This window comes from Fusarium odoratissimum, assembly GCF_000260195.1.
Source record: "Fusarium odoratissimum NRRL 54006 unplaced genomic scaffold supercont1.1, whole genome shotgun sequence".
Taxonomy (NCBI): Eukaryota; Fungi; Ascomycota; class Sordariomycetes; order Hypocreales; family Nectriaceae; genus Fusarium; species Fusarium odoratissimum.
Window position 1 is genome coordinate 1894434 of NW_022158687.1, and position 23289 is coordinate 1917722.

The 23289-nt window shown below is 50.0% G+C and overlaps 4 protein-coding genes across 8 annotated transcripts; 3 read left to right on the top strand and 1 right to left on the bottom strand.

Moving 5' to 3' along the window:
* The first annotated feature begins 499 nt into the window (after window positions 1-499).
* FOIG_00666 (Ca2+-transporting ATPase) lies at window positions 500-4463 on the top strand. Its single transcript, XM_031196978.1, has 5 exons — window positions 500-1306; window positions 1361-3259; window positions 3310-3379; window positions 3432-3820; window positions 3870-4463. Exons 1-5 carry the CDS (start codon window positions 654-656, stop codon window positions 4360-4362), a joined length of 3504 nt encoding a protein of 1167 aa, XP_031072745.1. The 5' UTR covers window positions 500-653; the 3' UTR covers window positions 4363-4463.
* Window positions 4464-5729: 1266 nt separating this feature from the next.
* On the top strand, window positions 5730-12965 carry FOIG_00667 (E3 ubiquitin-protein ligase UBR1). The gene is made up of 3 exons (XM_031196979.1): window positions 5730-5873; window positions 5933-12352; window positions 12404-12965. Exons 2-3 carry the CDS (start codon window positions 6111-6113, stop codon window positions 12669-12671), a joined length of 6510 nt encoding a protein of 2169 aa, XP_031072746.1. The 5' UTR covers window positions 5730-5873; window positions 5933-6110; the 3' UTR covers window positions 12672-12965.
* A 157-nt stretch (window positions 12966-13122) lies between these two features.
* FOIG_00668 (uncharacterized protein) lies at window positions 13123-19006 on the top strand. Of its 3 annotated transcripts, XM_031196980.1 has the most exons (3): window positions 13123-13460; window positions 13729-14761; window positions 14831-19006. In XM_031196980.1, the coding sequence occupies exons 1-3, from the start codon at window positions 13406-13408 to the stop codon at window positions 15309-15311; spliced, it is 1569 nt and encodes a 522-aa protein (XP_031072747.1). In that variant the 5' UTR covers window positions 13123-13405; the 3' UTR covers window positions 15312-19006. The 3 variants fall into 3 exon arrangements, with proteins under 3 accessions (XP_031072747.1, XP_031072749.1, XP_031072748.1); XM_031196982.1 differs by having other exon boundaries at window positions 13729-19006; XM_031196981.1 differs by having other exon boundaries at window positions 13137-14761.
* Window positions 19007-21489: 2483 nt separating this feature from the next.
* Window positions 21490-22316, bottom strand: FOIG_00669 (uncharacterized protein; the record flags this gene model as incomplete). 3 transcript variants are annotated; one of them, XM_031196985.1, is made up of 3 exons in its annotated part: window positions 21490-21809; window positions 21862-22010; window positions 22039-22316. In XM_031196985.1, 3 exons carry the CDS (start codon window positions 22314-22316, stop codon window positions 21730-21732), a joined length of 507 nt encoding a protein of 168 aa, XP_031072752.1. In that variant the 3' UTR covers window positions 21490-21729. The 3 variants fall into 3 exon arrangements, with proteins under 3 accessions (XP_031072752.1, XP_031072751.1, XP_031072750.1); XM_031196984.1 differs by having other exon boundaries at window positions 21490-21674; window positions 21723-22010; XM_031196983.1 differs by having other exon boundaries at window positions 21490-22010.
* Between the last annotated feature and the right edge of the window lie 973 nt (window positions 22317-23289).

Here is a 23289-nt window from a genome sequence, read left to right on the forward strand (position 1 = left end):
TCCTTTGAGCGTCATTAATTGGATGTATGTGATTGTTGTTTACGCGAAGCGGTCTCATTCACATACCACGCGTCTGTGTTTCTGGTTGAAATGGACTCTTGATATTACTTATACATCTGAACATCAAGGAACGACCTACTTAAAGCTTAACATCTTGTTCCTAGTAAGGGATATTAGCAGTGCGCCATTGCGTACGGAAGTCCCTTACTCTTGGGCCAGCACACCAAGAATAGGTAAGGTGAGGTAAGGCTAGTAACCAGCATCCAACAGATACCTTGTCACAACAAGGATGAATCGGGGATTATTTTGCTTCAACAAGTACTAATCATGTATCTAACCGCTGTTGCATACCTTATATGAACTCAACAATGTCCCATCGGTCGCATTACAATCTGCCTTACACAGTGTACCAATCACTGGCAAGTGCTTCCGTCTGTGTCATTGTCTAAGTCGGCAACTTGCTTTTCTTGCCCTTCCTCTCTCCAGAGACTTAAGAACCAAACTTCACTCATAACATAAAAGGAGGCCTCTTAATCGTGGCATTCTTGTTCTGCTTTTATACTACCCTATTTACTAGCTGCCAAGGCTTTCCCAGGAGTTAGTCGATTATCAATCTCGATCTTGAAGCTCCAACACTCGCCACCATCGCCAAGATGGCAGCTCCTGATATATCGCAGGAAGCCAAAGTCCCTGAAAATGACCATGTTGCCACCAAATCCAGCCTACTAGACACTTCAGATGCATTGACTCCAGACCCAGGCAATGAGGACATGTTCAGAACTGAGCAAAGCAAATTTGCTTTCAGCCCAGGCCAGCTTTCTAAGTTGCTCAATCCCAAGAGCCTCAACGCCTTTTATGCTCTTGGGGGAATTGATGGTATGGAGAAGGGACTGCATACAGATCGCAATGCTGGCCTCAGTACCGACGAGTCCACAGTGGATGGAGAGGTCGCATTCCACGAAGTTGCGCCAAAAGGAACACCAAAACATGGGACGGCCGGCGATGCAATACCGGAGAGTAATGCTGAAGCAGCAGTTCATATTCCTCCTCCTGAGGACCCCAACCCTACTGGGATATTCTGTGATCGAAAAAAGATCTTCAGAGACAATCGCCTTCCTGATAAGAAGACAAAATCCCTCTTGGAGATTGCCTGGACTACCTATAACGACAAAGTTCTCATTCTCTTGACCATTGCGGCGATTATATCACTAGCTCTAGGCCTTTACCAAACCTTTGGAGGTGAGCATAAAAAAGGGGAACCCAAAGTTGAATGGGTTGAGGGTGTCGCAATCATCGTTGCTATCGTGTAAGTAAATGCTCCAGACACGCCAAGACTTGCAACACTAACAGGAGCGGGCAGTATTGTTGTGCTGGTCGGTACAATCAACGATTGGCATATGCAGCGACAGTTCACTCGACTCACCAAGAAAACCAATGATCGTATGGTCAATGTTATTCGTTCAGGGAAGTCCCAAGAGATATCCATCAACGACGTAATGGTCGGGGATGTCATGCATCTTGCCACGGGAGATATCGTACCAGTAGATGGCATCTTTATTCAAGGCAGCGCCGTCAAGTGTGATGAGTCCTCAGCTACTGGAGAGTCGGATCTGCTCCGAAAGACACCAGCAGCAGATGTTTTCGATGCAATCCAGAAACTCGACACCAAGGAGGCAGAGAAGCTCGATCCTTTCATCATCTCAGGAAGCAAGGTCAATGAGGGCAATGGAACATTTCTTGTGACTGCTGTGGGTGTCAATTCCAGCTATGGCCGAATCTCAATGGCCCTCCGCACCGAACAGGAAGACACACCTCTGCAGAAGAAGCTTAACATCTTGGCAGATTGGATCGCCAAAGTAGGTGCTGGCGCCGCGCTATTGTTATTCGTCGTGCTCTTCATCAAGTTCTGTGCTCAGCTTCCAAACAACCGCGGATCTCCCTCTGAGAAGGGTCAAGAATTCATGAAGATTTTCATCGTATCAGTCACTGTTGTTGTAGTGGCTGTCCCGGAAGGATTGCCCTTGGCAGTCACCCTGGCACTGAGCTTTGCGACTGTCAAGATGCTCCGCGACAACAATCTCGTTCGAATCCTCAAGGCCTGCGAGACGATGGGAAATGCCACGACTGTTTGCTCTGATAAAACCGGGACACTTACCCAGAATAAAATGACGGTAGTTGCCGCCACACTTGGTAAAACCACCAGTTTCGGCGGTACTGATCCGCCAATGGACAAGTCCTTGTTCATCGAACGGAAGGCTTTCACTGTACCCAATGTCCCAGACGCCGACTTCGTGAATGGACTAAGTCAACAAGTCAAGACTCTACTCATCCAGTCCAATGTGCTCAACTCAACGGCCTTCGAAGGTGACCAGGACGGTCAGAAGACATTCGTCGGTTCTAAGACTGAGGTTGCTTTACTTACCTATTGCCGAGACCATCTGGGAGCTGGGCCAATCCAAGAGATACGATCGTCTGCCAATATCGTGCAGACAGTGCCTTTTGATAGCAAGAACAAGTACAGTGCTGTAATTGTTAAGCTGCCCAGTGGAAAGTATCGAGTATACGCAAAGGGCGCTTCTGAGATAATGCTGGAAAAGTGCACCAAGTGTCTCGAAAATGTGTCGCAGGGGGAAACGATGTCGGTCCCCCTGAATGAAGCCGATCGAGACATGATCGGTATGATCATTAGCTCCTATGCAGGACAGACTCTCCGAACCATCGGGTCATCATATCGCGACTTCGAATCTTGGCCACCTGAGGGAGCTGTCTCCCCAGATAACCCGCAATACGCAGACTTCAATGCTGTGCACCAAGATATGACGCTGATTGGAATCTACGGTATCAAAGACCCGCTGCGGCCGACTGTAATCAGTGCTCTTGAGGACTGTCGCCGGGCTGGCGTCTTTGTAAGAATGGTAACTGGTGACAATATCCAGACAGCCTCCGCTATTGCCTCTGAATGTGGTATTTTCCGTCCTGATGAAGGTGGCATCGCGATGGAAGGCCCCGAATTTCGAAGACTTCCACCTGAAGAGCTCAAACAAAAGGTGAGACATCTTCAGGTTCTGGCCCGCTCAAGCCCCGAAGATAAACGGATCCTGGTCCGTACCCTTAAAGATCTCGGGGAAACAGTGGCAGTGACAGGCGATGGAACGAATGACGCGCCAGCTTTGAAGATGGCAGACATTGGATTCTCCATGGGCATTGCTGGAACAGAAGTGGCTAAGGAAGCATCGTCGATTATCCTTCTTGATGACAAGTAAGTGAGCGGTTCTTATACCACAGCAGGACACTACTGATGACTTGCAGCTTTGCTTCCATTGTCAAGGGCTTGATGTGGGGTCGTGCCGTTAATGATTCTGTCAAAAAGTTCCTTCAGGTAAGCTTGAATATACGGTAACCATGAAGCTTAGCTGATCAGATGATGGTAGTTCCAACTGACTGTCAACATTACAGCCGTGGTATTGACATTTGTCTCAGCTGTTGCAAGCAGCAAGCAGGAATCTGTTCTCAACGCTGTTCAACTCCTTTGGGTCAATTTGATCATGGACACCTTTGCAGCCCTTGCATTGGCCACAGACCCCCCTACGAGGAGTGTCCTCGACCGGAAGCCAGATCGAAAGTCGGCGCCGCTCATTACATTGAGAATGGCCAAGATGATCATAGGACAGGCTATTTGTCAACTTGTTATCACATTCGTGTTGAATTTTGGTGGAAAGACCCTTTTAGGCTGGTACCGAGACTCCGAACACGATACCAAGCAGCTCAAGACACTCGTCTTCAACACATTTGTCTGGTTGCAAATTTTCAACGAAATCAAGTATGTCCCGAAGCTTTGATAAGCGGTGCTTCACTAACCAAGATGTTAGCAACCGTCGGTTGGATAACAAGCTCAACATCTTTGAAGGTCTCCATCGCAATGTTTTCTTCATCATTATCAACCTCATCATGATTGGAGGCCAAGTCCTCATCATTTTCGTAGGTAGTGATGCCTTTGAGATTGTTCGCTTGAACGGTAAAGAATGGGGACTATCAATCGGCCTAGGTGCCATCTCTGTTCCGTGGGGTGCACTAATCAGACTATGTCCCGATGAGTGGATTGCTGCGTGTCTCCCAGGCTTCCTCCACAGAAGATGGATTTCACCTCCCGCTGAAGACTTGATGGTTGACAAGTCGCTGGATTCTGACGATGAATTTGTACGGCCACCACTTCGCGTCATGAGCTCCATCAGGGGTCCGCGAGTCCAGCAACATATTGGGTTCAGGGAGAGAGTGCGTAGGTACAAAGAGGCGAAGGATAAGGTAAAAGAGGAGGTGCAGGAGAAGCCCGAAACATCTAGAGCAAGGATGGATCATGTTTAGGAAGAGCGGTGATTTTTGTTGACTGCGTTCCAGTATCTCGGCGACGGTTCCTAGTACATAGTAGTTGATATCATAAATCCAACCCCGTTTGAGCATTGGGCCAAGTTGACTGAAGATAGGGCCTGTGCGGCTGTATTTATAGTGTGTTCATGCAAGAAAGCATTAAATGTTAGCAGCAAATGATCCTCCTTGACAATTATTCCCATCGATGAAGTGAGAGATGGTTGTTGAAAGTGAGTTCCGTCCCGATTAAACCGGGGCTCGGGATATCAGGTTCAGCCGACCAATCACAGGCGAGGTAAAGCTGTCCCCGGAACTTCGCGAATTTCCTGGCCTGACAATCTCTAGAACCTCTCCATCCTTCAACTGAAGCCTCACAATCGATCGTCGCAGACGTCCACCACCGACTCTTAGCCGTGTTACAGACGCTCAATTGCGCTCATCTATCAAAATGGTAAGGCAGAGGCTACTCCGAGACTCCCCTCGCTGACCGCAATGGCTAATCGCGCATCGTCACAGGCCCTCGCCAACACACTCTACAGGCAAGTAACGACGACGCCGACGACACGATAATCGATCACCCAGACTAATGCGGGCTTTTTCTACAGGAGCCTCTTCTCCACCAACTACCTGATGCTCGCCACCGTTTTCACTGCTGGCTTCGCCTGGGAGATGTAAGGACTGCCCGCACACGACTTCGGACCAACGGGGACAGGACGCTGATTATGATACAGTGGCTTCAACAACGTTATGGACAAGGTCTGGGACAACAACAACCGAGGCGTACGTGCGATGAGAACCCGAAATTGGCGAGAGACAGATGCTAACGGACTTGCAGCGACAATGGAAGGATATCCGACATAAGTTCCTCGAGGGCGGCGATGAGGATGAGGAATAAAGAGGCTGACAAGGACATGGACCTGATCATGGAGCAACGGGCCGAGCGAGGCGAGGAATCAATTCTGTGCCACTTGCCGTGTACAAATTAGAAGAGGATTAGAGGCTTGATTACACACACGACATCTCTTTACCTACCTACCTATGTTCATGCATTATTTCCATTTGTTGATTGCTAGAACCGGTAATAGCCATAACCACTGCTAACTGTTCGTATGTTATATAACATGGATTTATGGACATAAACACAACGCACATGTATGATCAGACTTTTACTGTTAAGAGTGAGGTGGTAACGGCAATTCGTTTTTGCTTGTGAATGTGACTGTAGGTACCTAAAGAGCTCCAGCTGGAACTGCTTCGGCAATTCATTCATATGTGCGCGGTGCAGTGGATTGGGCTGGATTGGCAGGTATTGCCCCTCGGTGACTGCGCCAGAACCTCACTGTGATTCAGCCCCAGGATGTAAGGCAACAGGTAGGTAGTAGGTAGCAAAACGCAGATATTTAAACTGTCATCAACTTGATGGTTTGAAAGTTACGCAATCTGACATTAGTAACAACCAAATTCACGGCCACTTTTGGATTTTGTGTCTTTTTACTGGGCTACCATAGGTAAATCAGCTACTTTTCTACTTCTACACTGTTCAAATCGCTGACGTCTTTATCCGCAGAGCACTGTTCCACCAAACCTTTCTCCAATATTTGCGGACCCCCACTTCGGTATTGCCTATCAATAATCGACCTGACGACATCGCCGACACCGCAATCGACATCGTTTGTGCTTTTCTCTCTTTTCCATCTTCTCTTTTCATCTCACACAACAAATGCTACGATGAGGTTGGTTTGACCATGGCCCAATCTATGTCGACCCAGGAGCAACAGCTCTGCCAGTTCTTGGCCGACCTGCCCTCCCGCTTCAACTACCGCTTCACCGAAGATGCTTCACGCGAGCTGCTTACCAGCCTCTTCTGGTCTCTCGCTGGAGGAAACAGTGAATACATGCGATTGCTCTTTCCGGACGGTAAAATCGGAGAGACCCTCAAGCTGAGCGACTCTCAAGGCGCAGTTGAGGGAGCAGAGTATACTGAAGCAGCGCGGGGGAAGCGATGTGGGCACATCTTCAAACCTGGTGAGGCATCGTACATGTGCCGCACCTGTGGTACCGACGAAACTTGCTGCCTATGCGCCCGATGCTTTGACTCGACCGACCATACAGGGCACATGGTTCGAATCCACATATCAGTAGGAAATAGTGGTTGCTGTGACTGTGGAGATGACGAGGCATGGCGAACGCCTCTGTTCTGCACCATTCACTCTCACGTTCAGGGAGGCACAGACAAGGGAAAGGGAAAAGAGGCAGCCGGTCTGCCTGAGGATCTTGTCACGAATCTACAGATGACCATCGGTCGTGTTTTCGACTACATCTGCGACGTCATCTCATGCTCCCCAGAACAGCTGCGACAGGCCAAGACACAAGAATCGATTCTTGAAGATGAACAGTCATCGCGCCTCTCCTCGAAATACTACGGTCCCGATGCCGAGCCATGTACAGAATTCGCCCTGATTCTTTGGAATGACGAGAAACATACGGTTCAAGAAGTTCAAGACCAGGTCGCCCGCGCTTGTCGAAAAAGCCGTAAGCTGGCTGCCGAGAATGCCTGGGAGACTGATGCTATTGGACGAAGTATCCTGACGTATATGCCCGACGTGAAGCGACTCTTGGAGATGGCAGCCATAATGGAGGCCATCAGAGTTACAGTCACGATTCGGTCTGCAAGAGACACTTTCCGCGAACAAATGTGCGGCGCCCTCGTTGAGTGGTTGAGTGATATTTCTGGTTGCTCTGTCGGCCACGACAACAGCATTCTCCGACGCACAGTCTGTGAACAGGTAATGAACCCTTGGCGTCAAGGGAGCCAAGCGACTCATACGATGGGTCTGATTGACGACGAGGAGGAGGATGATCAGATTGTCGACAGCAGACGCCGCTTTGATGGCATGAATGCTAGGTTCATTCTGGCCTTGCAAGCTGCAGCCAACACCGGTACCGGCGTTCAGATAGAAATTGACGACGACTCCGACGATGATGGAGAGGACGAAGAAGATGCGGATGCAGACATGGACGATCAAGGTCAACATTCTCCTTCCAGCTCAGTGGCTGGAGGAGACGAGGATGAGGATGACGACGTCATGATGGTCGATGCCCGCGGAGACGTTGGAGACCTTGGAATGAATTGGAGAGATAACGACCAGGCTTTGGAAGAAGACGAAGCAACAATGGCAGGCTATCCACCGCCTCCACCGCCTCCTCCTGCTCAAGCTCAGTCTCAGGGTCAGGGCCAAGCCCAGACACAATCTGAGGCTCCAGCTAGAGCCAGGGACAGAGAAGCAACACCATCCGACTCGGATACAGCGGAGCCCCTAATCGCTCCTTCAATTTACGCAAAGGCGAACGCGGAAATTCCCAAAACTCCTGGTAAGACCGAGAAGTTAGTTCCTAGACCTGGGCGTTATTGGATCGAGACACCTGCCGTTTATACACAGCGTGAGAACGTGCCTCCAGCTGAGGATGTCTTCCGTCGTGTTCGCCTTGACTGGCTATTGCTGTTCGATTTGCGGATGTGGAAGAAGGTGAGAAACGACCTTCGAGCTTTGTACATCTCTACGGTTGTGACTATTCCCGAATTCAAGAGAGTATTGGCCCTCAGATTCGCCAGTCTTTACACAATCCTGGCTCAGCTTTACCTGGTTGGAGACCGAGAGCCAGATCACTCCATCATCAATCTTTCTCTTCAAATGCTCACCACCCCATCAATCACTGCAGAAGTTGTCGAACGCGGAAACTTTATGACCAGCTTGTTGGCAATCCTATACACCTTCTTGACAACCCGTCAAGTTGGACATCCTTGGGATGTGTCCCCTGATGCAGTCTTAGGCTTCGAAAGCGGGTCGGTAACTAACAGACGCATGTATCACTTTTACCAAGACCTGAAGTATCTTTTCGGCGCCCCTCATGTCCAGGAACGCGTTAGATGTGAGCCCCGCTACCTCATGCAGTTCCTTGACCTTGTCAAGCTTCATCAATGTATTGGGCCGAATGTCAGGGCTGTGGTCGAACACGTGGAATACGAGGCCGACTCCTGGATTACAGCATCCCTTGTAACCAGGCAGATCAACCTGCAAGCACGAAACCTTGCTGAGGCGTTCCGCAACTGCCCCCCAGACGAGTTCCACTACCTCCAACAAGCAATTCGCTTCACCACCAAGACGGTCATCTTGAACTCTATCGGCGCCGAACGTCATCGATTTAAGCAAGGTGAAATCAAAGACGAGGTGCAGTTCAAGACATTAAGTGATTTTGAGTTCGATGGCGAATCTTCATCGTATGATGTCGTCAAGTTCGTTGTCGAGAAGGACGCGATCAGTTTCCACCATGCCCTACACTACACGCTGTCCTGGCTCATTGAGTGTGGCCGATCTCTTCCTGTGTCAACAATGCGGAACCTTCTGAGCTTTACTCAACAGGAGCTCAAATCTAAACCAAGACTGATGGGAAGGCCTCAAGTGCCGCGAAAGAATTACAACGCAGAGGATTATCTCATCGCATCTTTCGACTTCCCTCTCCGTGTTTGCGCTTGGCTTGCCCAGATCAAAGCCAACATGTGGGTTCGCAATGGAATCAGCCTGCGACACCAAGCCAGCACGTATCGGGGTGTCGGTCAACGAGATGTATCTCATCATCGGGATATCTTTCTACTTCAGACTGCTTTGGTGATTTGTAACCCCAGCCGAGTACTGGCCTCGATTATAGACCGCTTTGGAATGGAAAGCTGGGTCAAGGGCTTATTCGAGCTCAAATCTGAAGCTCAGGATGATGCTCAGCACCTTGATGTTGTTGAAGATATGATTCATCTTCTCATCGTCTTGCTCAGCGACCGGACCTCTTTAATATCTTCAGAGGATGAGACCAAATCCAGGCTCTTGGCCATGCGCCGCGACATTACTCATGTATTGTGCTTAAAGCCGCTATCTTTCAACGAGATCTGTAACAAATTGCCTGAGAAGTATCAAGAGCAAGAAGACTTCCACCGAGTGCTTGATGAGATGGCCACTTTCAAACCACCAGAGGGTGTCTCCGATGTTGGTACTTTCGAACTTCGACCCGAGTACATTGAGGAGATTGACCCTTATATCGCTCACTATAACAAGAACCAGCGTGAGGAGTCGGAGCTGGCTTACCGAAAGAAGATGGCGAAGCGAACAGGAAAGACTGCTGAAGAAATCGTATACGAGCCCAAGGCCCGACCAGTCCCTTCGGGCATGTTTGAGGACTTGGGCGCTTTCACGAGTACCGGCATGTTTGCTCAAGTCGTCTACTACTCACTCCTCTACCCCCTGGTGGCCGGCAAGTTTACTCCCTCCGTTCCTTTTACTCGACTGGAAACATTTCTCCAGGTTGTCTTGCATCTTATGCTCATCGCCATTCTCGAGGACAAGTCGAGTGACGATGACATGAGCGAAGAATCACCAAAGTCCTTTGTCTACATCGCCCTCACAAAGTTTGGCCGCAGTAACTTTATGCCTGAAGCCCACAGTTCAAGGACAATCGTGTCTCTGCTGAATATGATGTCAACCAAGGACGAGTTCAAGGCAGTTCATCCCAAAATCGCGCTCGTTCTGAAGCGTCTGCGCCAGAAACGTCCTCGCACCTTTGAGACAGCGTATGTGAACCTGGGTGCTTCCGTAGACCGTATAAGCACCGCCTCACCAGCAAACACATCTGCTGAGGAAGAGCGCGAGAGAAGAAAGAAGGCAGCTCTGAGTCGCCAAGCCAAGGTCATGGCGCAATTCCAACAGCAGCAGAAGAGCTTCATGGAAAACCAGGCTTCCTTTGACTGGGGCAGTGATATTGATGAAGATGAGGGCGAAGAAGGCGATGGTGAGCAAACTGAGGACCGAAAACACAACTGGAAGTACCCAGTGGGAACTTGCATCCTGTGTCAGGAGGAGCCGGACGATCGTCATCTCTACGGAACTTTTGCTCACTTCAACGAAAGCCGCGTCCTCCGACAGACAGATTTCCAAGACCCTGATTTCGTTCGTGAGGCATCACAAACACCATGCAGTCTTGATCGATCGGCCGAGGACGTTCGACCATTCGGTATTGCTCACGAAAACCGCAAGATGGTGGAAAAGATCAACGCTCAAGGCGAAACTTTTCTCGCGGAGAGACAGACAATCGGGAAGGGTTTTCCTTCCAATGTCTGTCGATCAGGCCCTGTGGCAAGTGGTTGCGGGCATATGATGCATTATCGCTGCTTTGAAGTTTACTATGAAGCGACTGTTCGCCGCCATACGCATCAGATTGCCAGGCATCATCCAGAAGATACTAAGCGCAATGAGTTTGTCTGTCCTCTATGTAAGGCCCTAGGCAATGCATTCGTACCCATTATCTGGAAGGGCATAGACGAGTCATACCCAGGCTACCTACAGTCTCAAGGTACATTCGAGGAATTTGTCGAGAAGCAAATGGGATCTGCTTACTGGATTGGTGGAAGTAAGGCACGGGAGGACGAGCCTACTGTGCCTGACATGTTTACTCCAAGTCTTCCAGGAAGCCTTGTTGAGTCCTTGCTCCCAGCCCAAGCTTCGAGCGACACCTCATGGGGAAGAGATGATGCCGAGTCTCATTCGTCAACTGTCGGCACACCCGCAAGTTACGCATTTTCTGACTCGGTTACCCCTGAGCCGGTGCAACCTCAACCCGCTACTACCAACAACAACACAGATGGTAGCCAGTTGATGGACGAACTATTAGCAGCCTACCGCCGACTGAGGAATACACTCCGTGTCAACGGCCTTCGTACTAGCCACCTCATTGACGCTAAGGGCGACAACGTTGGTGAATTATGCGCCAGCGATACACTGGTGAAGTCTGTGGGCTTCACCATCTCTTCAATCGAAGTCCAGCAGCGAGGCATTGAAGCCCAGCCAGGCATGACACTCCTGGAGAAGATCCCTGAACACATTTTGTCGCACCTCAGAGTCCTATCAGAGACTGTATCTTCGTACATCGCTGTTGGGGCGCAGTCTGGTGGTGCCGAGAACAAGATTGAAGCCGAATTCAGGAAGGACAGCGAGCGGCAACACTGTCAGCTGTTTATGTCGAGGTACTTTGGTACTGGAACTCCTTATGCTCGCCGACCTCTGGATGTGTACCCTCCACTGCTGAGCATGGACTCGTTCCTATTCTTAGTGGAATGCTCCTACGGTTTAGTGCCGCTCCAGAAAGCTGAAATTTCCCACGTTCTTCGACTTTGTTATCTGGCAGAGCTTGTTAAGCTGGTGTATCACATGGGTCGCAATATTCCTGTCGCTAGCTGGGTTGGCAATCTCACCAACCGTCATACGCAGGACCCGGCCATCAACAATTTTGCAGACTTTGCTCTCGGCGTTACGAAGACTGGGGTCGATTTCCATGCGGCCCAATTCCCTGAAGGCGTTGAATTTGGCGAGAACCGTGGCTTCCAGCAACCAGGTGTGGACACTCTAGAGAGCTGGTATACCTTTTCCAAGAAATATGCTCTCACCTTCCTACGGAAATGTGTCATTTTCCTGTATGTCAAGTATGGCGTAGACTTCAACAGTCATGTCTCGCCTTCGCCAGATGCTGATGAGCTGGAGCGCCTCACTGAAGCTCTTCGGGTTCCAACATTTGACGAGATGTGTGCTGCCATCACAGACAACGCGTCGGCTTGTGGCTGGCCTCAGACAACGTCTGTACTGGTATCTGGTTGGGTAAAGCATCAAGTTATGTGGCCTGGAGACTATAGCGAGATTCCTCTCTCGGCAATGATGAGCCACCCAGGAATCTTTGAACTTATTGGATTACCAAAGAATTACGATGCGCTCATAGAGGAAGCTACCAGACGAAAATGCCCTACCACTGGAAAGGAGCTCACAGATCCTGTCATATGCCTTTTCTGCGGAGAACTATCTTGCAGCCAAGGCACATGTTGCCAGAAGATGGACAATTCTGCCGAACGAACAGAACATACCAAGATTGGCGGTGCACAGCAGCATATGCGCAAGTAAGTGATGGTCAGCTATTATACTGTGGTCAGAATACTAATAAGGTTTAGGTGTCAACGGAATATTGGAGTGTTCCTCAATGTGCGCAAGTGCTCGGTGGTATACCTTTTCCGACTTTCAGGATCCTTCACGCCAGCGCCTTATATCGACAAGTACGGAGAGACGGATCCTCAGCTGCGTCATGGGCGACAGCTCTTCCTGAACCAGAAACGATATGACTCCATGATACGAAATACGGTGCTCAACCACGGGGTACCGAGCTTGATCAGCCGCAAGTTGGAGGCGGAGATTAACAATGGTGGATGGGATACTTTGTAGTAAACGAGCAGAGTTATTGGTATGAAGCAAGTCTATGCTTTACGTTGGGGCTGGGACTAGCGAGTATGTAAAGGGTTGCAGGCCATGATGTGATAAATGGTGTAAGACAATTGGTTTTGGGCTTCTATATGCTATGTGAGTTAGTGATAGCATGCAACGATAATAGATGCCTAATGGTATTTGAAACTTTCATGTGAGTTTCCAGTGATACATAGTATCTCACTATAACAGGCCATTTTTAGATCTCAGGTCGTTTCGATATATATATAAGATCACTATCACACCTAGTATTTACATAGGTAGGTAGGTATTTATATTGACATATATCAATGACAGTGTATAGATACAGTGTATGGCGGGTATCAGACTGTACAGACCCTGAGCTTTGGCCAATCATATCACGCGCTCGCTCGTGCAGTCGCGTCTAAACCGTGGCTCAACTGTACTCAAGCCTCTTTTGGAACGAAATAAACGTGAGGGTAAACCAACCGACAAGGAAAGCGACAGTAGCTACGCAGCAACCATCTTTCCTTCCTTCTTTCCATCTCTAAAACGAACCCCCTCCTTCCTCTTGATCCTTATTCCCCCCTTCCACCCCCTTTTTTTGTTCAAGTTCTTTTGTTTTTGTGATACTCGATAAACTGAGACTACTTCTCGCTCGTAATTTCCCTTGGGTGGACGTCCGCCTCCACTTGCTCTGGCAAGAGAAACAGAGCACCCCGAACCTTCGAAAAATGGCAGGCAGACGTTCAGGTCGCGCTGCCGCCAAACGGGCTGCAGCTGCTCTAGGTGAGTGCGATTGCTCTCTTGTAACATCCAGATCCATACAATCTTTCAACACCCACCAAACTACAAAGACAATCAATTTCCACGCCTAACTCTATTGATAATTTTCTTTAATCCCTTTCTTGATTTGCTGGCGCTTCTTATGGTTTTCATTTCCTTTTTTCCTACTACACACTTTCTCCTGGCGCGCAGCGTGATTGCGCAAATCGCAACTCAACAATGGCGCCCCGTGGAAAGATTCGCTTGAAGCTGACGCGAAGCGCCAAATCAGAGAGCACGCCAAAGTCGTTCGCAGACCTCGAAGATGAACCTATGCCCGATGCCGGAACCAGTCCCCTGGGCTCCAAGCGACAGCAGGTGCCCGACCCGGATGATGAGAAGGACGAGGATCACCAGCCAAAGGAAGAGTCGGGAGATGAAGATGATGCAGCCGACGCGGCTGAAAAGGACGACGAATCCGTCAAGGAGCCTACGCCCCCCCCTCAGCTCATGGTCCGTCGCAAGAGGCTTGGTCGTCCTCCTAAGAACAGACCTCCAGATTGGGACAACATGATTTCTGTTCCCGCCGACGAAGCCAACACCCCGCGACGCCGAGGAAGAGGTGGATGGCGAGGCAGGGGTGGTCGTAAAGGAGGTCCTGCTGCACCCAAAGCCGAGCAAGTTATCGACCAGGAGGGAACTGTTGCCGAAATCGCAAACGATGAGTGCGTCTTGCCCGAAGATCCAGAGGGCGAGACTAAAGTGGACAAGTTGGGCAACCTCCAAGGCGGACGTGATTATCGATGCCGAACTTTCACGGTTACCGGTCGTGGGGACAGGCTCTACATGCTTTCTACAGAACCAGCTCGATGCGTTGGCTTCAGGGACAGCTACCTTTTTTTCACCAAGCATCGCAAACTCTACAAGATTATTGTGGATGACGACGAGAAGCGGGACATGATTGAGCGAGACATCATCCCTCACTCGTACAAGGGCCGTTCCATAGGAATCGTAACGGCGCGATCGGTCTTTCGCGAGTTTGGTGCGCGCATCATTGTGGGCGGAAAGCGCATCATCGACGACTACAACGTTGCCCAGGCCCGCGCTGATGGCGCCGTCGAGGGCCAGCTTGCGGACCCAGATGATCATTTCGTCGAGGGGGAGCCGTACAACAAGAACCAGTACGTTGCGTGGCACGGAGCCAGTGCCGTGTACCACACCAACGTACCATCAGTGCCGGTTCCCAATGGCAAGATCGAGTCAAAGAAACGCAAGGTAAATGTCAACGACATGAATTGGATGCTGGAACATGCCCGCGAAGCCAGGTACGTAAACTTCCAACTGTAGGCATGCGACATCATGACCTGTCCCAATACTAACTGCCAAATGCACAGCACCTTCAATGCCGGCATCAATGCCATCAGAAAGCTCAACAATGCCGGCGTGTACGACATTCACACGAATGTGATGCAGTACCCAACAACAATGCAGCCGACGCGAGCACGCATTGAGCAGGTCGCCCCAGAGGACGAGCAAGCCACCGCAGACAGCGCCATCTTCCCCCCCGTCCCTGCAAAGATGGCGCGCAACTTCTTCGTTGCAGACACATACTTTGAGACATCATCGGCGGGTGTCATTTCAGCGTCTGCAGTGGACGGTACCGCAGGTTCACCAGACTTCCTTGCTTCTTTCCAGGGATTGAGTGCTGTATCGGATGAGATCAAAGACCTGTTGCCCTCGGAGTGTCGTGCGGCTTTCGATGGCGCCGTGGCAAAGGAGGCATCATATCGGTCAAAATGGGGTCCTGAGAGCGAAACAATGTCGCGCCATCAGCCCATTATCGACAAGGCAATCGTGCCGTACAGCATGAGTTGACGGCAGCCCAAGCTGGTAATGACATACGATTCCTTCGAAACGTGAACAACATCAACCGTGCAAATGCGGATGTAATACTATGGGTATCAAGTGATGCATTCTTTTTGACATTCAAGACGAGGCGAGATAGGGGTTGGCACACCTTGCTGGGATCTAGGCACCAGGAAGAGTGGAAGGAAAGCAATATGGGCGTTGGGTGTCATGGATAAACACTCGGAGTGGTTTCTGTTTCTACGGCTGCATCATCAGATGGTGTCAATTGGGCCTTGAGAGTCAATGTATCATATCAGGTAGAAGAACAAGTCCTTGTTCACAGGCCTCTACCGATTGACAATGTGCAGACACCAATTGAACGAATGACTTGGTATGACTTTGATGCTCTACGTGAGTCATTGACACGGATGCCCTCAGTTACTCTGCAGTATTGCCTTTCTCGACGCGCGGTACTGCGAGCACTGACTGCAGCTTGGGGAGCTTACCTTGCCTCAATGGCCACGTCTTTCTCCAGCCGCCGACTACGCTTCTTTGAACACACTGGCTGCTGGCTGGACTGCCGGACTCGGCCTCTTTCTGCTGCAGGTCACAATTCCTTGGCACGCGAAGAGCGGGCCAGAGAATCAAGAGACTTTTTCCCTCTCACTCTCTGACCTCCGTGGCCCCGTATTGCGGGATTCTAGCCTCTCGAATTTTCTTTCTTCTTTTGCAGGGCTCGTGATAGGTACGATCTCATGCTTCACTAGGAGTTTATTTAGCGACGATGTGGGTTTCGTCGTCTGCCCCCGCCCTGACTTCGGTTGATCTTTTTTTTTCCTCTTGTCCTTGACCTCGTTTGGGTTCTTGCGTGGCTTGGGTGGATGCTGATTAAGGCCCCCACGCGGATCTAATGGATGCTTGATGAGGTGGGCTTGCAGGGCTCATCAGAGACGAGACGGCACCATGGAATGAGTGGCGAACTGCAACAAAGCAGAAGGCGAATTGAACCGAGAGGGAACTTGTGAAGAAGATTCAAGAAAATACAGTACATACAATCAGGGTCTTGATCGACATCCCTCTAGCTTGACTTGCTGCATGCTTGTGACGCATGTTCTGCCCTGTTGAGCCGTTATTGATGACAGAAGGACTTATTAGTGACATTCAAGAGTGCAGTCCGTATTGGCTGGCACCCTGAAAGAATTCACTCTTATATGATGACATATGGGTGCCAGTGCAGCAGTATCAACATGGACGTATCTGTAGCCCGTACCTGTCTGTCCTGTGATACTTTACTGGTCAATGACTGACGTCCTTAGGCTCCTATTGGTGTTGCTGAGTCCCTCTGTGAGTACTGGCACTCCTCAAGCAACAGCATATTTTAAGTGTGACTTTTAGACCAGTCACGAATAGGTATCTGGCTTTTCTCTTCCGGTTTGAATTCGACGGCCAGAATGTAACAAGGATGCAAGGCACCACCGCATCTCTTCTAGGCAATTGGTTGTGATCATTCACGGTTGCCTCCAACGTTGTCATGAGGGTGATGATCATGACAGGCAGATAAGCTCCGGGGAACAGAGCCGGGTCATGCCCGCTGGAACTGATGGTGTCCAGTTCCCCATGGCAGCAAGACTTGGATTCATACTGGTCGAATGAAAACCGGATGAAACCCTTCGGACAAATGCGTTATGATTCGATATAGGGTAGCACATGTTTTGAAGGTGACAAGACATGCATAGATATACAACCAGCCCTCCCATATTGTCGGTAACCATGGGAGGCGCCTGAACTCGAATTCCAGAGGCACCTGGCCACTGATAGATGTTTCGGTCATATGCAGCTCACACCGCTCCATCCAACTGCCACATATTGGTCATGATCGGTTTGCAACTACAACAGCGCTCGTTGATGCGGCTCATGTCCGCGGGTTAGTTAGAGGCGACTGATATATCGACGTCCTGCTCGCTACATTCAGAACAATCCACTAAATCCAGCAAAAGCGGTTCTGGGGGTTGATGGCCCTTCAAACTTCAAGTAATCATGCATACCCACCAAGCATCCCAAAAATGAATATCATATTCGGGATGCACGGTTCCTTCTCAGAGACTTGTCACTCTGTGGGAACATTATCACATTAACTCGCTCTGCACGATGCACAACACCGGCCAGTGCTTAAAGGCCCAAGCGCTTAATGAGGGGTCCGCTCCATGATGGCCCGTCGAAGCCATATCTCGGATAGGTTGATTCCTGTATACCTAGTAGAAACAGCGGCGGCTGTCACGCGAGTTAGGATTTAGAGAGGCGTTTGTTGCGGTCAAAACCCACAAGGGCTTCAAAGGTCATCCAACCCACTGGTCCATGCCCTAAGCGGCACGACCAGGCTAATGTCAAACCATGTCGAAGCGAATTAAGAGCTTTGATGCTGGACATCATCTCTCAATTCAGTAACGTTGTGTGCTGGGAGCTTTGAGATGCTGTGAGACCCTGTCTGAACGTTCACAAGATAGTATGTAGCCATCTTGCAGAAGATACCTGTTGTAGCACCACCTGCTGCTGCCATTTCTCGACGTCAATGGATCTTCAAGGACCCTGAGAAATCTAGAATGCCCAAACCATTAAATGTGTCATACCACATTCGTACTAGGGCAGACAGTCTCTTTCCCAGCCAGCTCGCAGGGACCAACTCCATCACGATTAGCTCTGGCTCCAGTGGATACCGACGTTAATCAACGCGGCTCCAATGGTCCCTGCTCACCATGTTCTGATTTAGTCCCACACAACGCGCTTCAACACTGGCAACCGGTTGATGAATTCGATGTTAATAAAACTAAGCTTCACAACCACCATGTGCTGGGATTTTCTAGAGCGAGAAGGACCATCAAATGATACTGATATCACATCCACGAGCAAGAATATCATGCCACCCACCACTGCCGCTCATTTCTGATAATGCTATCAGATATTCCAGGGCCCGCTTGACACGACTAGACATAGCACAGCGGATGAAGAGTTGCCAACTCGACGACCACAATCTGTGACCAGGACATGGCAACTAACAACTGACTCTCGGTTGTTGGGTAAGACCCTAGACCCGTTGCATCTCGTCCCGAGCTCGTTGATGTAGCATCACTAGGCCAGGACTTGCCCGTATTCCGACTGCTCCTTGAACATGATCAATAAGATCCGTCATAATTGAGTGGGCAGCATTCGGGGGAAAACTGCCAGGAAGATGATGAGGGCTGTGGTAATGCCAGACGATGGCAATTCAAATTGACGGAGACAACCACACCGGAGTCCATCCCAGCCGTGTTTAACAAGATGCATAGCCTTAAACGAGACGACTTGACCTAGCCGTCTCTAGAGAATGGGGGTTTGCTAGCCACATGAAACCAGAAATGCAGAAAAATTGCATGTCAAGAAAAGTCCAGGACAAGCCGCCCATGTTGACCATGTTTCGTCTCATCAATGGAAATCAAAACCAAGCCAAGGCGCTCACATGGCAACCTGGCCAGGAGTCCCTCAGGGCTGTTCAAAATGACTGACCAGCTAATTTCCTGGGGGAACGGCGCTACGTATTGGCTCGCCTGCGATTGCACTGGCGAGTGGATCCAAATCTCCTAGAGCAGGGCTTGGGTTGCTCAGCTTGTGGCATTGGTCCAAGACAACAGCGGTGAGCATCTTGGAAGAAGAGAGCCTGTTACGTACGTATCTAGCATCGCGTGCACCCACTCAAGTGCAGTTGTCGAACGAGTCGCTGGGTAAGAAGGGGTCTTGGATGCAGATTGGCCTAGACGCCCGCACTAGATTTTGCACAGCATCGATGGTGGACTTGAGGCATTTCCCTCCGCATTCCTGGGTCAGAGAAACCACTCAGCTCAAGATGGATCCTAGCTTTCTTGATGCAAGCAGCTGGCGACTGTAAGTAAATTCTGAATATATGCCATGATAAGGGACGGGGTGCCATTGGCCGTGATGTCTGTCACCAAAAGTGTCGCTTCCTTTCTGGGAACATATGTCAAGCTAACTGTTGTGCTTGGTTGATATATCCAAAGGTATTTGGGCGTACATCCTACATCCCACAAAGAATCGAAAGTTGGACCAGGCATATCAGGAAATATCAAATTAGACCAACGGTCTAATTCTCTTTAAGCATGAATGATGCAGCACATCCAAGCCGTTCCACCACAAGGGCATGTGCTTCAAAAACGGCGAAAGGCTATTCTCAAAACTGAAGTGCGACAGATCGAAGAACCCTGGGTCCACATTGAAGGCGTGGCAGTCGTGGCTCTTCAGCATTTGACTGGTGGCAGCTAGTGTCTTGCATCTTGGTTGCCTAGCTTGTCTTGAGAACGGTGAGTTCTTCTGATCGACGAGTAAGTGAATCCCTGCAGGCCCGCGGTATTTTCGTACCTGGACTACTGTAAATCTCTCTCTGTAGGTGGTTGAAGGGAAGCGTTTCTGGAAGCACACCTCAAGAGGAAGAGTGGGTCACCATCAACTTGCTGCATCACCTGCGCGGGAAGACATGAACCGACCAACCAGATATCGAATGAAGGCAACCAGGAGGATCACGACCAGGACTGGCCGAGGCACCGAGACAGGTCGTTTCATGCCTCAGAGTTTTGTTGTTGTTTTGTTATTGTTGCTGACGTCGCTTGCAATCCATCATCTCATTTCATTTCTTTGCATTTGATTTGATTAGATTAATCAAACGCGACCCTAAGACGTCCTGGCGTCTCAAGCTGAGCTACGTGTATAATGCGGATATTGCTTCACACAACATATTCCATCCAATGATAAGACTCCGAACAGAGTGCAGTAAGAGAATGCCTAATGTGGTTCTGATCGGCATTCGAGAGAAGGATGGTAATAATTGTGATGACGATGGTCGCTTTTTTTCCAGCAGCTAATTCTTTTTTTTTTTTTTTTTTCCTAGAAAAAAAACATTCAGTAGCGATATAAGATCAACCACCCAGAGAATACGTGGTGTTAAAAAAAAAACTAAAAAAACTCTGGGGATGGACGAATGAGGCAAAGGATATGCTAGAGATCAGTCAGTGGCCACGCAGAAATTTCCATCTGGCGCTTTCTTCTGAGGCGCTCCTTCCTCCCCTACGCTGACCGTCTGACGGTTTAAGCCACGAGCATGATCAGGAGCGACCTGAGTCTGAAAAAGGGCAAGGCTGGCAGCGACTTCCATGCTAGTGACGTCTCCAGACTCCAACCACCCCAAGCGTGGCAACTGTGAGCTTTGCCTTCTGTGCCTGCTCAATGAACGAAAGTTTGCTGGCCAAAACACGGCAACGGTGATTGGTTGGGCATCAGTGTTGCAGGCAGACTTGGCTCAGATGCACATAACGGTTCTCGAGCTTCCGATGGATGGATGCCCTGAGTATGACCTAGGTACAGGTAGGTAGGCAGCTAGGTGCCTGGGTAAGCTAGAAGAATGAATTCAGGAGGTTAGAATTGGCCCCTGGAACCAGTCAAAGTGTGTAACTTCATGTGGATTACAGAACATGGCAGATTCCAGTGTGATACGAAAATACGCCTGAATTCGTCCCATCAGTCATTTATTAGACATAACAGTATATCACCTTGGCTGATGAAAGCTTCAACGTTTGGTCGATACATCGTCAAACTGTCACAGTAATAGTGGAGGACCTCGCCTGTCTCCGAGGAATGGCCCCCGATGGCTCGGATCAGGTGAGGGCTTACTATGTATGAGTCGCAAATGCCAGAAATAGCGTCCACTGCCGCCTCGGAGTCGACGCCAGACCAGCCTGCCAGGGATGGGTAAACGGAAAGCTAATAAGGCAGTGCGTGAGTCCCCATGACTTTGCGGGATATGTATGAAGTGTACCTGGCCTGACCTGTACCGAAGTGCATCACAATGGGAAGAAACTGCAGTACTCTCGTCATCGTAGCGAGCATCCCATCCTCATCAGGACAACCAGATCGTAAAGTCTGCCCTCTCGTTCTCTCCATCGAGCCGCTTCAATTGATGAATGATGATACCCTGGATCAGCCACTGAGCTAACATTGGCTGGCAAGGCTCTGTGGATCTCCTGGCCGAAGCGACGCTAGGGCGACCAAGTCCAAGGAAGCGTGGAACCACTGAGATGGATGACTACCAGGTGGATGCGGTACTGTCTGTACCTGGTAGACCATGAAGATGGATGTGAACCCTTTTTGCACCGAAGACTCCGAGTTTCCTGGTTAATCATCAACACTATGTACATGATCTTCCTGTCTGATGGAAGAACATGGATAGCATTGTTTTTGCCGCGATACGTTGCGTACGCGTGTTTTACATTTGCAGATGCGTGAATGCTGACGCATATGACTCCTTAGATTTTATTTACAATTTCCGGATGACTGATATTGAAAGTATCACTTGCTGCCGGGTAAGATGCTGTGAGGCATGAGGCGAGGTACACGCACCAGGGATTCATACCCAGTACCGTGCAGTACTCCAGGTAAAGCAGGTTGACCCACGACCGCGGTGAATGTGGTGGTGACGACCTCTGGCTACATAGCAGTAAGCGCTCTGCTTGGTCAGTTTGTTGAATGAAGTTCCCACTCATGGTTCTGCTGGGTTTCTCACGCATCCCGTCCTTGTCCTTGTCCCGTCCTCCAAGCCAGCCTAAGCAGGGCGCCACTTTCTGTCCCTTTTGACTGGGCCCCTTGGAATTCCAACCGTCATTTGCCAGAGCAATGTGTATTCTTTGGCTGGAGTCCACCGCTTATAGATACATACAAGTCAGAGACGTGATCCACTTTGAACCGAACTCCACCCTTGCTAGGGTCTACAGTCTTCCACCAGGATTCGATTCGTCTCGACAAGTGCTCACTCGTCAACGACAACGCGACTCGCTGTTTGCTCTGCTGCTCCACGCCCTCCGCCGTCACTTGTGCTCCGTGCGTAGGTCGTGAGGTGCATTGCCTGGGGCTTGCAGGCTTAGGCTTGCTAGGGGGTGCAGGCACTAGAAAACGAGGAGTGAGGGCCCATCCATCCCCATCCACCCATTTGCCCATTTCGAATCCACCCATTTCACTCCTGTTGGCCTGACTCCTTCGCTCGAGGAGGGAAAAAAAAAAAAAAAAACTGGCTGGGAGTGAAGTGACTGGGGACCTGGCAACTGTCGGGCACTACTACGCTACGCTGGTTGTACGTTGACGCTTGTCTTGGCTACGTACCGAAGCCGTTACTGCTACGACGATTCCTGCGTCTTGGCTGGAGAAAAGCGGCGTACTCGTACTCTGGTGCTTGTACTGATGCTTGTATTTGCCAGTACAAGTCACAAGTCACAAGTCACCACCTCACAAACTCACACACTCAAAATTCACTCAGGCTCACTTCACTGCAACGCAACGCAACAGTGGAGGAACGAACACCCGACCTGACCTGAAGCCCACCTCACCTCACCCTAACCCGCCACGCCCTCCTCCACACTAACTGCACACTGCCTGCAACTTGTACTGCACCTCAAGCACCAAAACTGCCTGCACTTCAGTCGCTGGACAGGACTGGGCCCTGGCTGGATTGGCCCTGCCGCAGTGCATCATCCCCATCCATCCCCATCCCCATCTCCCCATCTTGCCATCCAATCCGTTCGTTCATCTTTCTCCTGGCCCTGTCCGTACTCTTCTCTTCTTTCATCCTCTTCCACCTCCCTCATCATCCTTTTTCCTTTTTCCTTCCTCTACCCTCATCCTCTTCCTCTCCACGATAGAAACCGAATCCTCTCAATTCCTTGACAATCACCAGTCAGCAGGCCTTCATTTGGTTTGTCGACGTTAGGGTTCTGGTCCTTTTCTCGCGCGAGTCTCTCTCTCCTTGCCCTGTCCGTGTCTCTTCTGCAGCTCGCTGCTACTGTAGACTAAGCTGCATATTTCCGACCTGCCTGCTCTACGTCTCGACCTCGAGTCTCATCCTCACCAGTAACTTTCGGATCTGCGGTCCCAGGGCTTCCTCCTCCTCCTTCAGCTATACGTTTCCTTACTCTCG

What these genes read in the sequence shown, in the direction of transcription:
- FOIG_00666 (XM_031196978.1), top strand. Translation starts at nt 654, where the DNA reads ATGGCAGCTCCTGATATATCGCAGGAAGCCAAAGTCCCTGAAAATGAC. An exon ending in GCAATCATCGTTGCTATCGT is followed by an intron (nt 1,307 to 1,360) that starts GTAAGTAAATGC and finishes AGGAGCGGGCAG; the next exon opens with TATTGTTGTGCTGGTCGGTA. An exon ending in CTGTCAAAAAGTTCCTTCAG is followed by an intron (nt 3,380 to 3,431) that starts GTAAGCTTGAAT and finishes AGATGATGGTAG; the next exon opens with TTCCAACTGACTGTCAACAT.
- FOIG_00667 (XM_031196979.1), top strand. Translation starts at nt 6,111, where the DNA reads ATGGCCCAATCTATGTCGACCCAGGAGCAACAGCTCTGCCAGTTCTTG. An exon ending in GCACAGCAGCATATGCGCAA is followed by an intron (nt 12,353 to 12,403) that starts GTAAGTGATGGT and finishes AATAAGGTTTAG; the next exon opens with GTGTCAACGGAATATTGGAG.
- FOIG_00668 (XM_031196980.1), top strand. Translation starts at nt 13,406, where the DNA reads ATGGCAGGCAGACGTTCAGGTCGCGCTGCCGCCAAACGGGCTGCAGCT. An exon ending in ACGGGCTGCAGCTGCTCTAG is followed by an intron (nt 13,461 to 13,728) that starts GTGAGTGCGATT and finishes GCGCCAAATCAG; the next exon opens with AGAGCACGCCAAAGTCGTTC. An exon ending in GAACATGCCCGCGAAGCCAG is followed by an intron (nt 14,762 to 14,830) that starts GTACGTAAACTT and finishes CCAAATGCACAG; the next exon opens with CACCTTCAATGCCGGCATCA.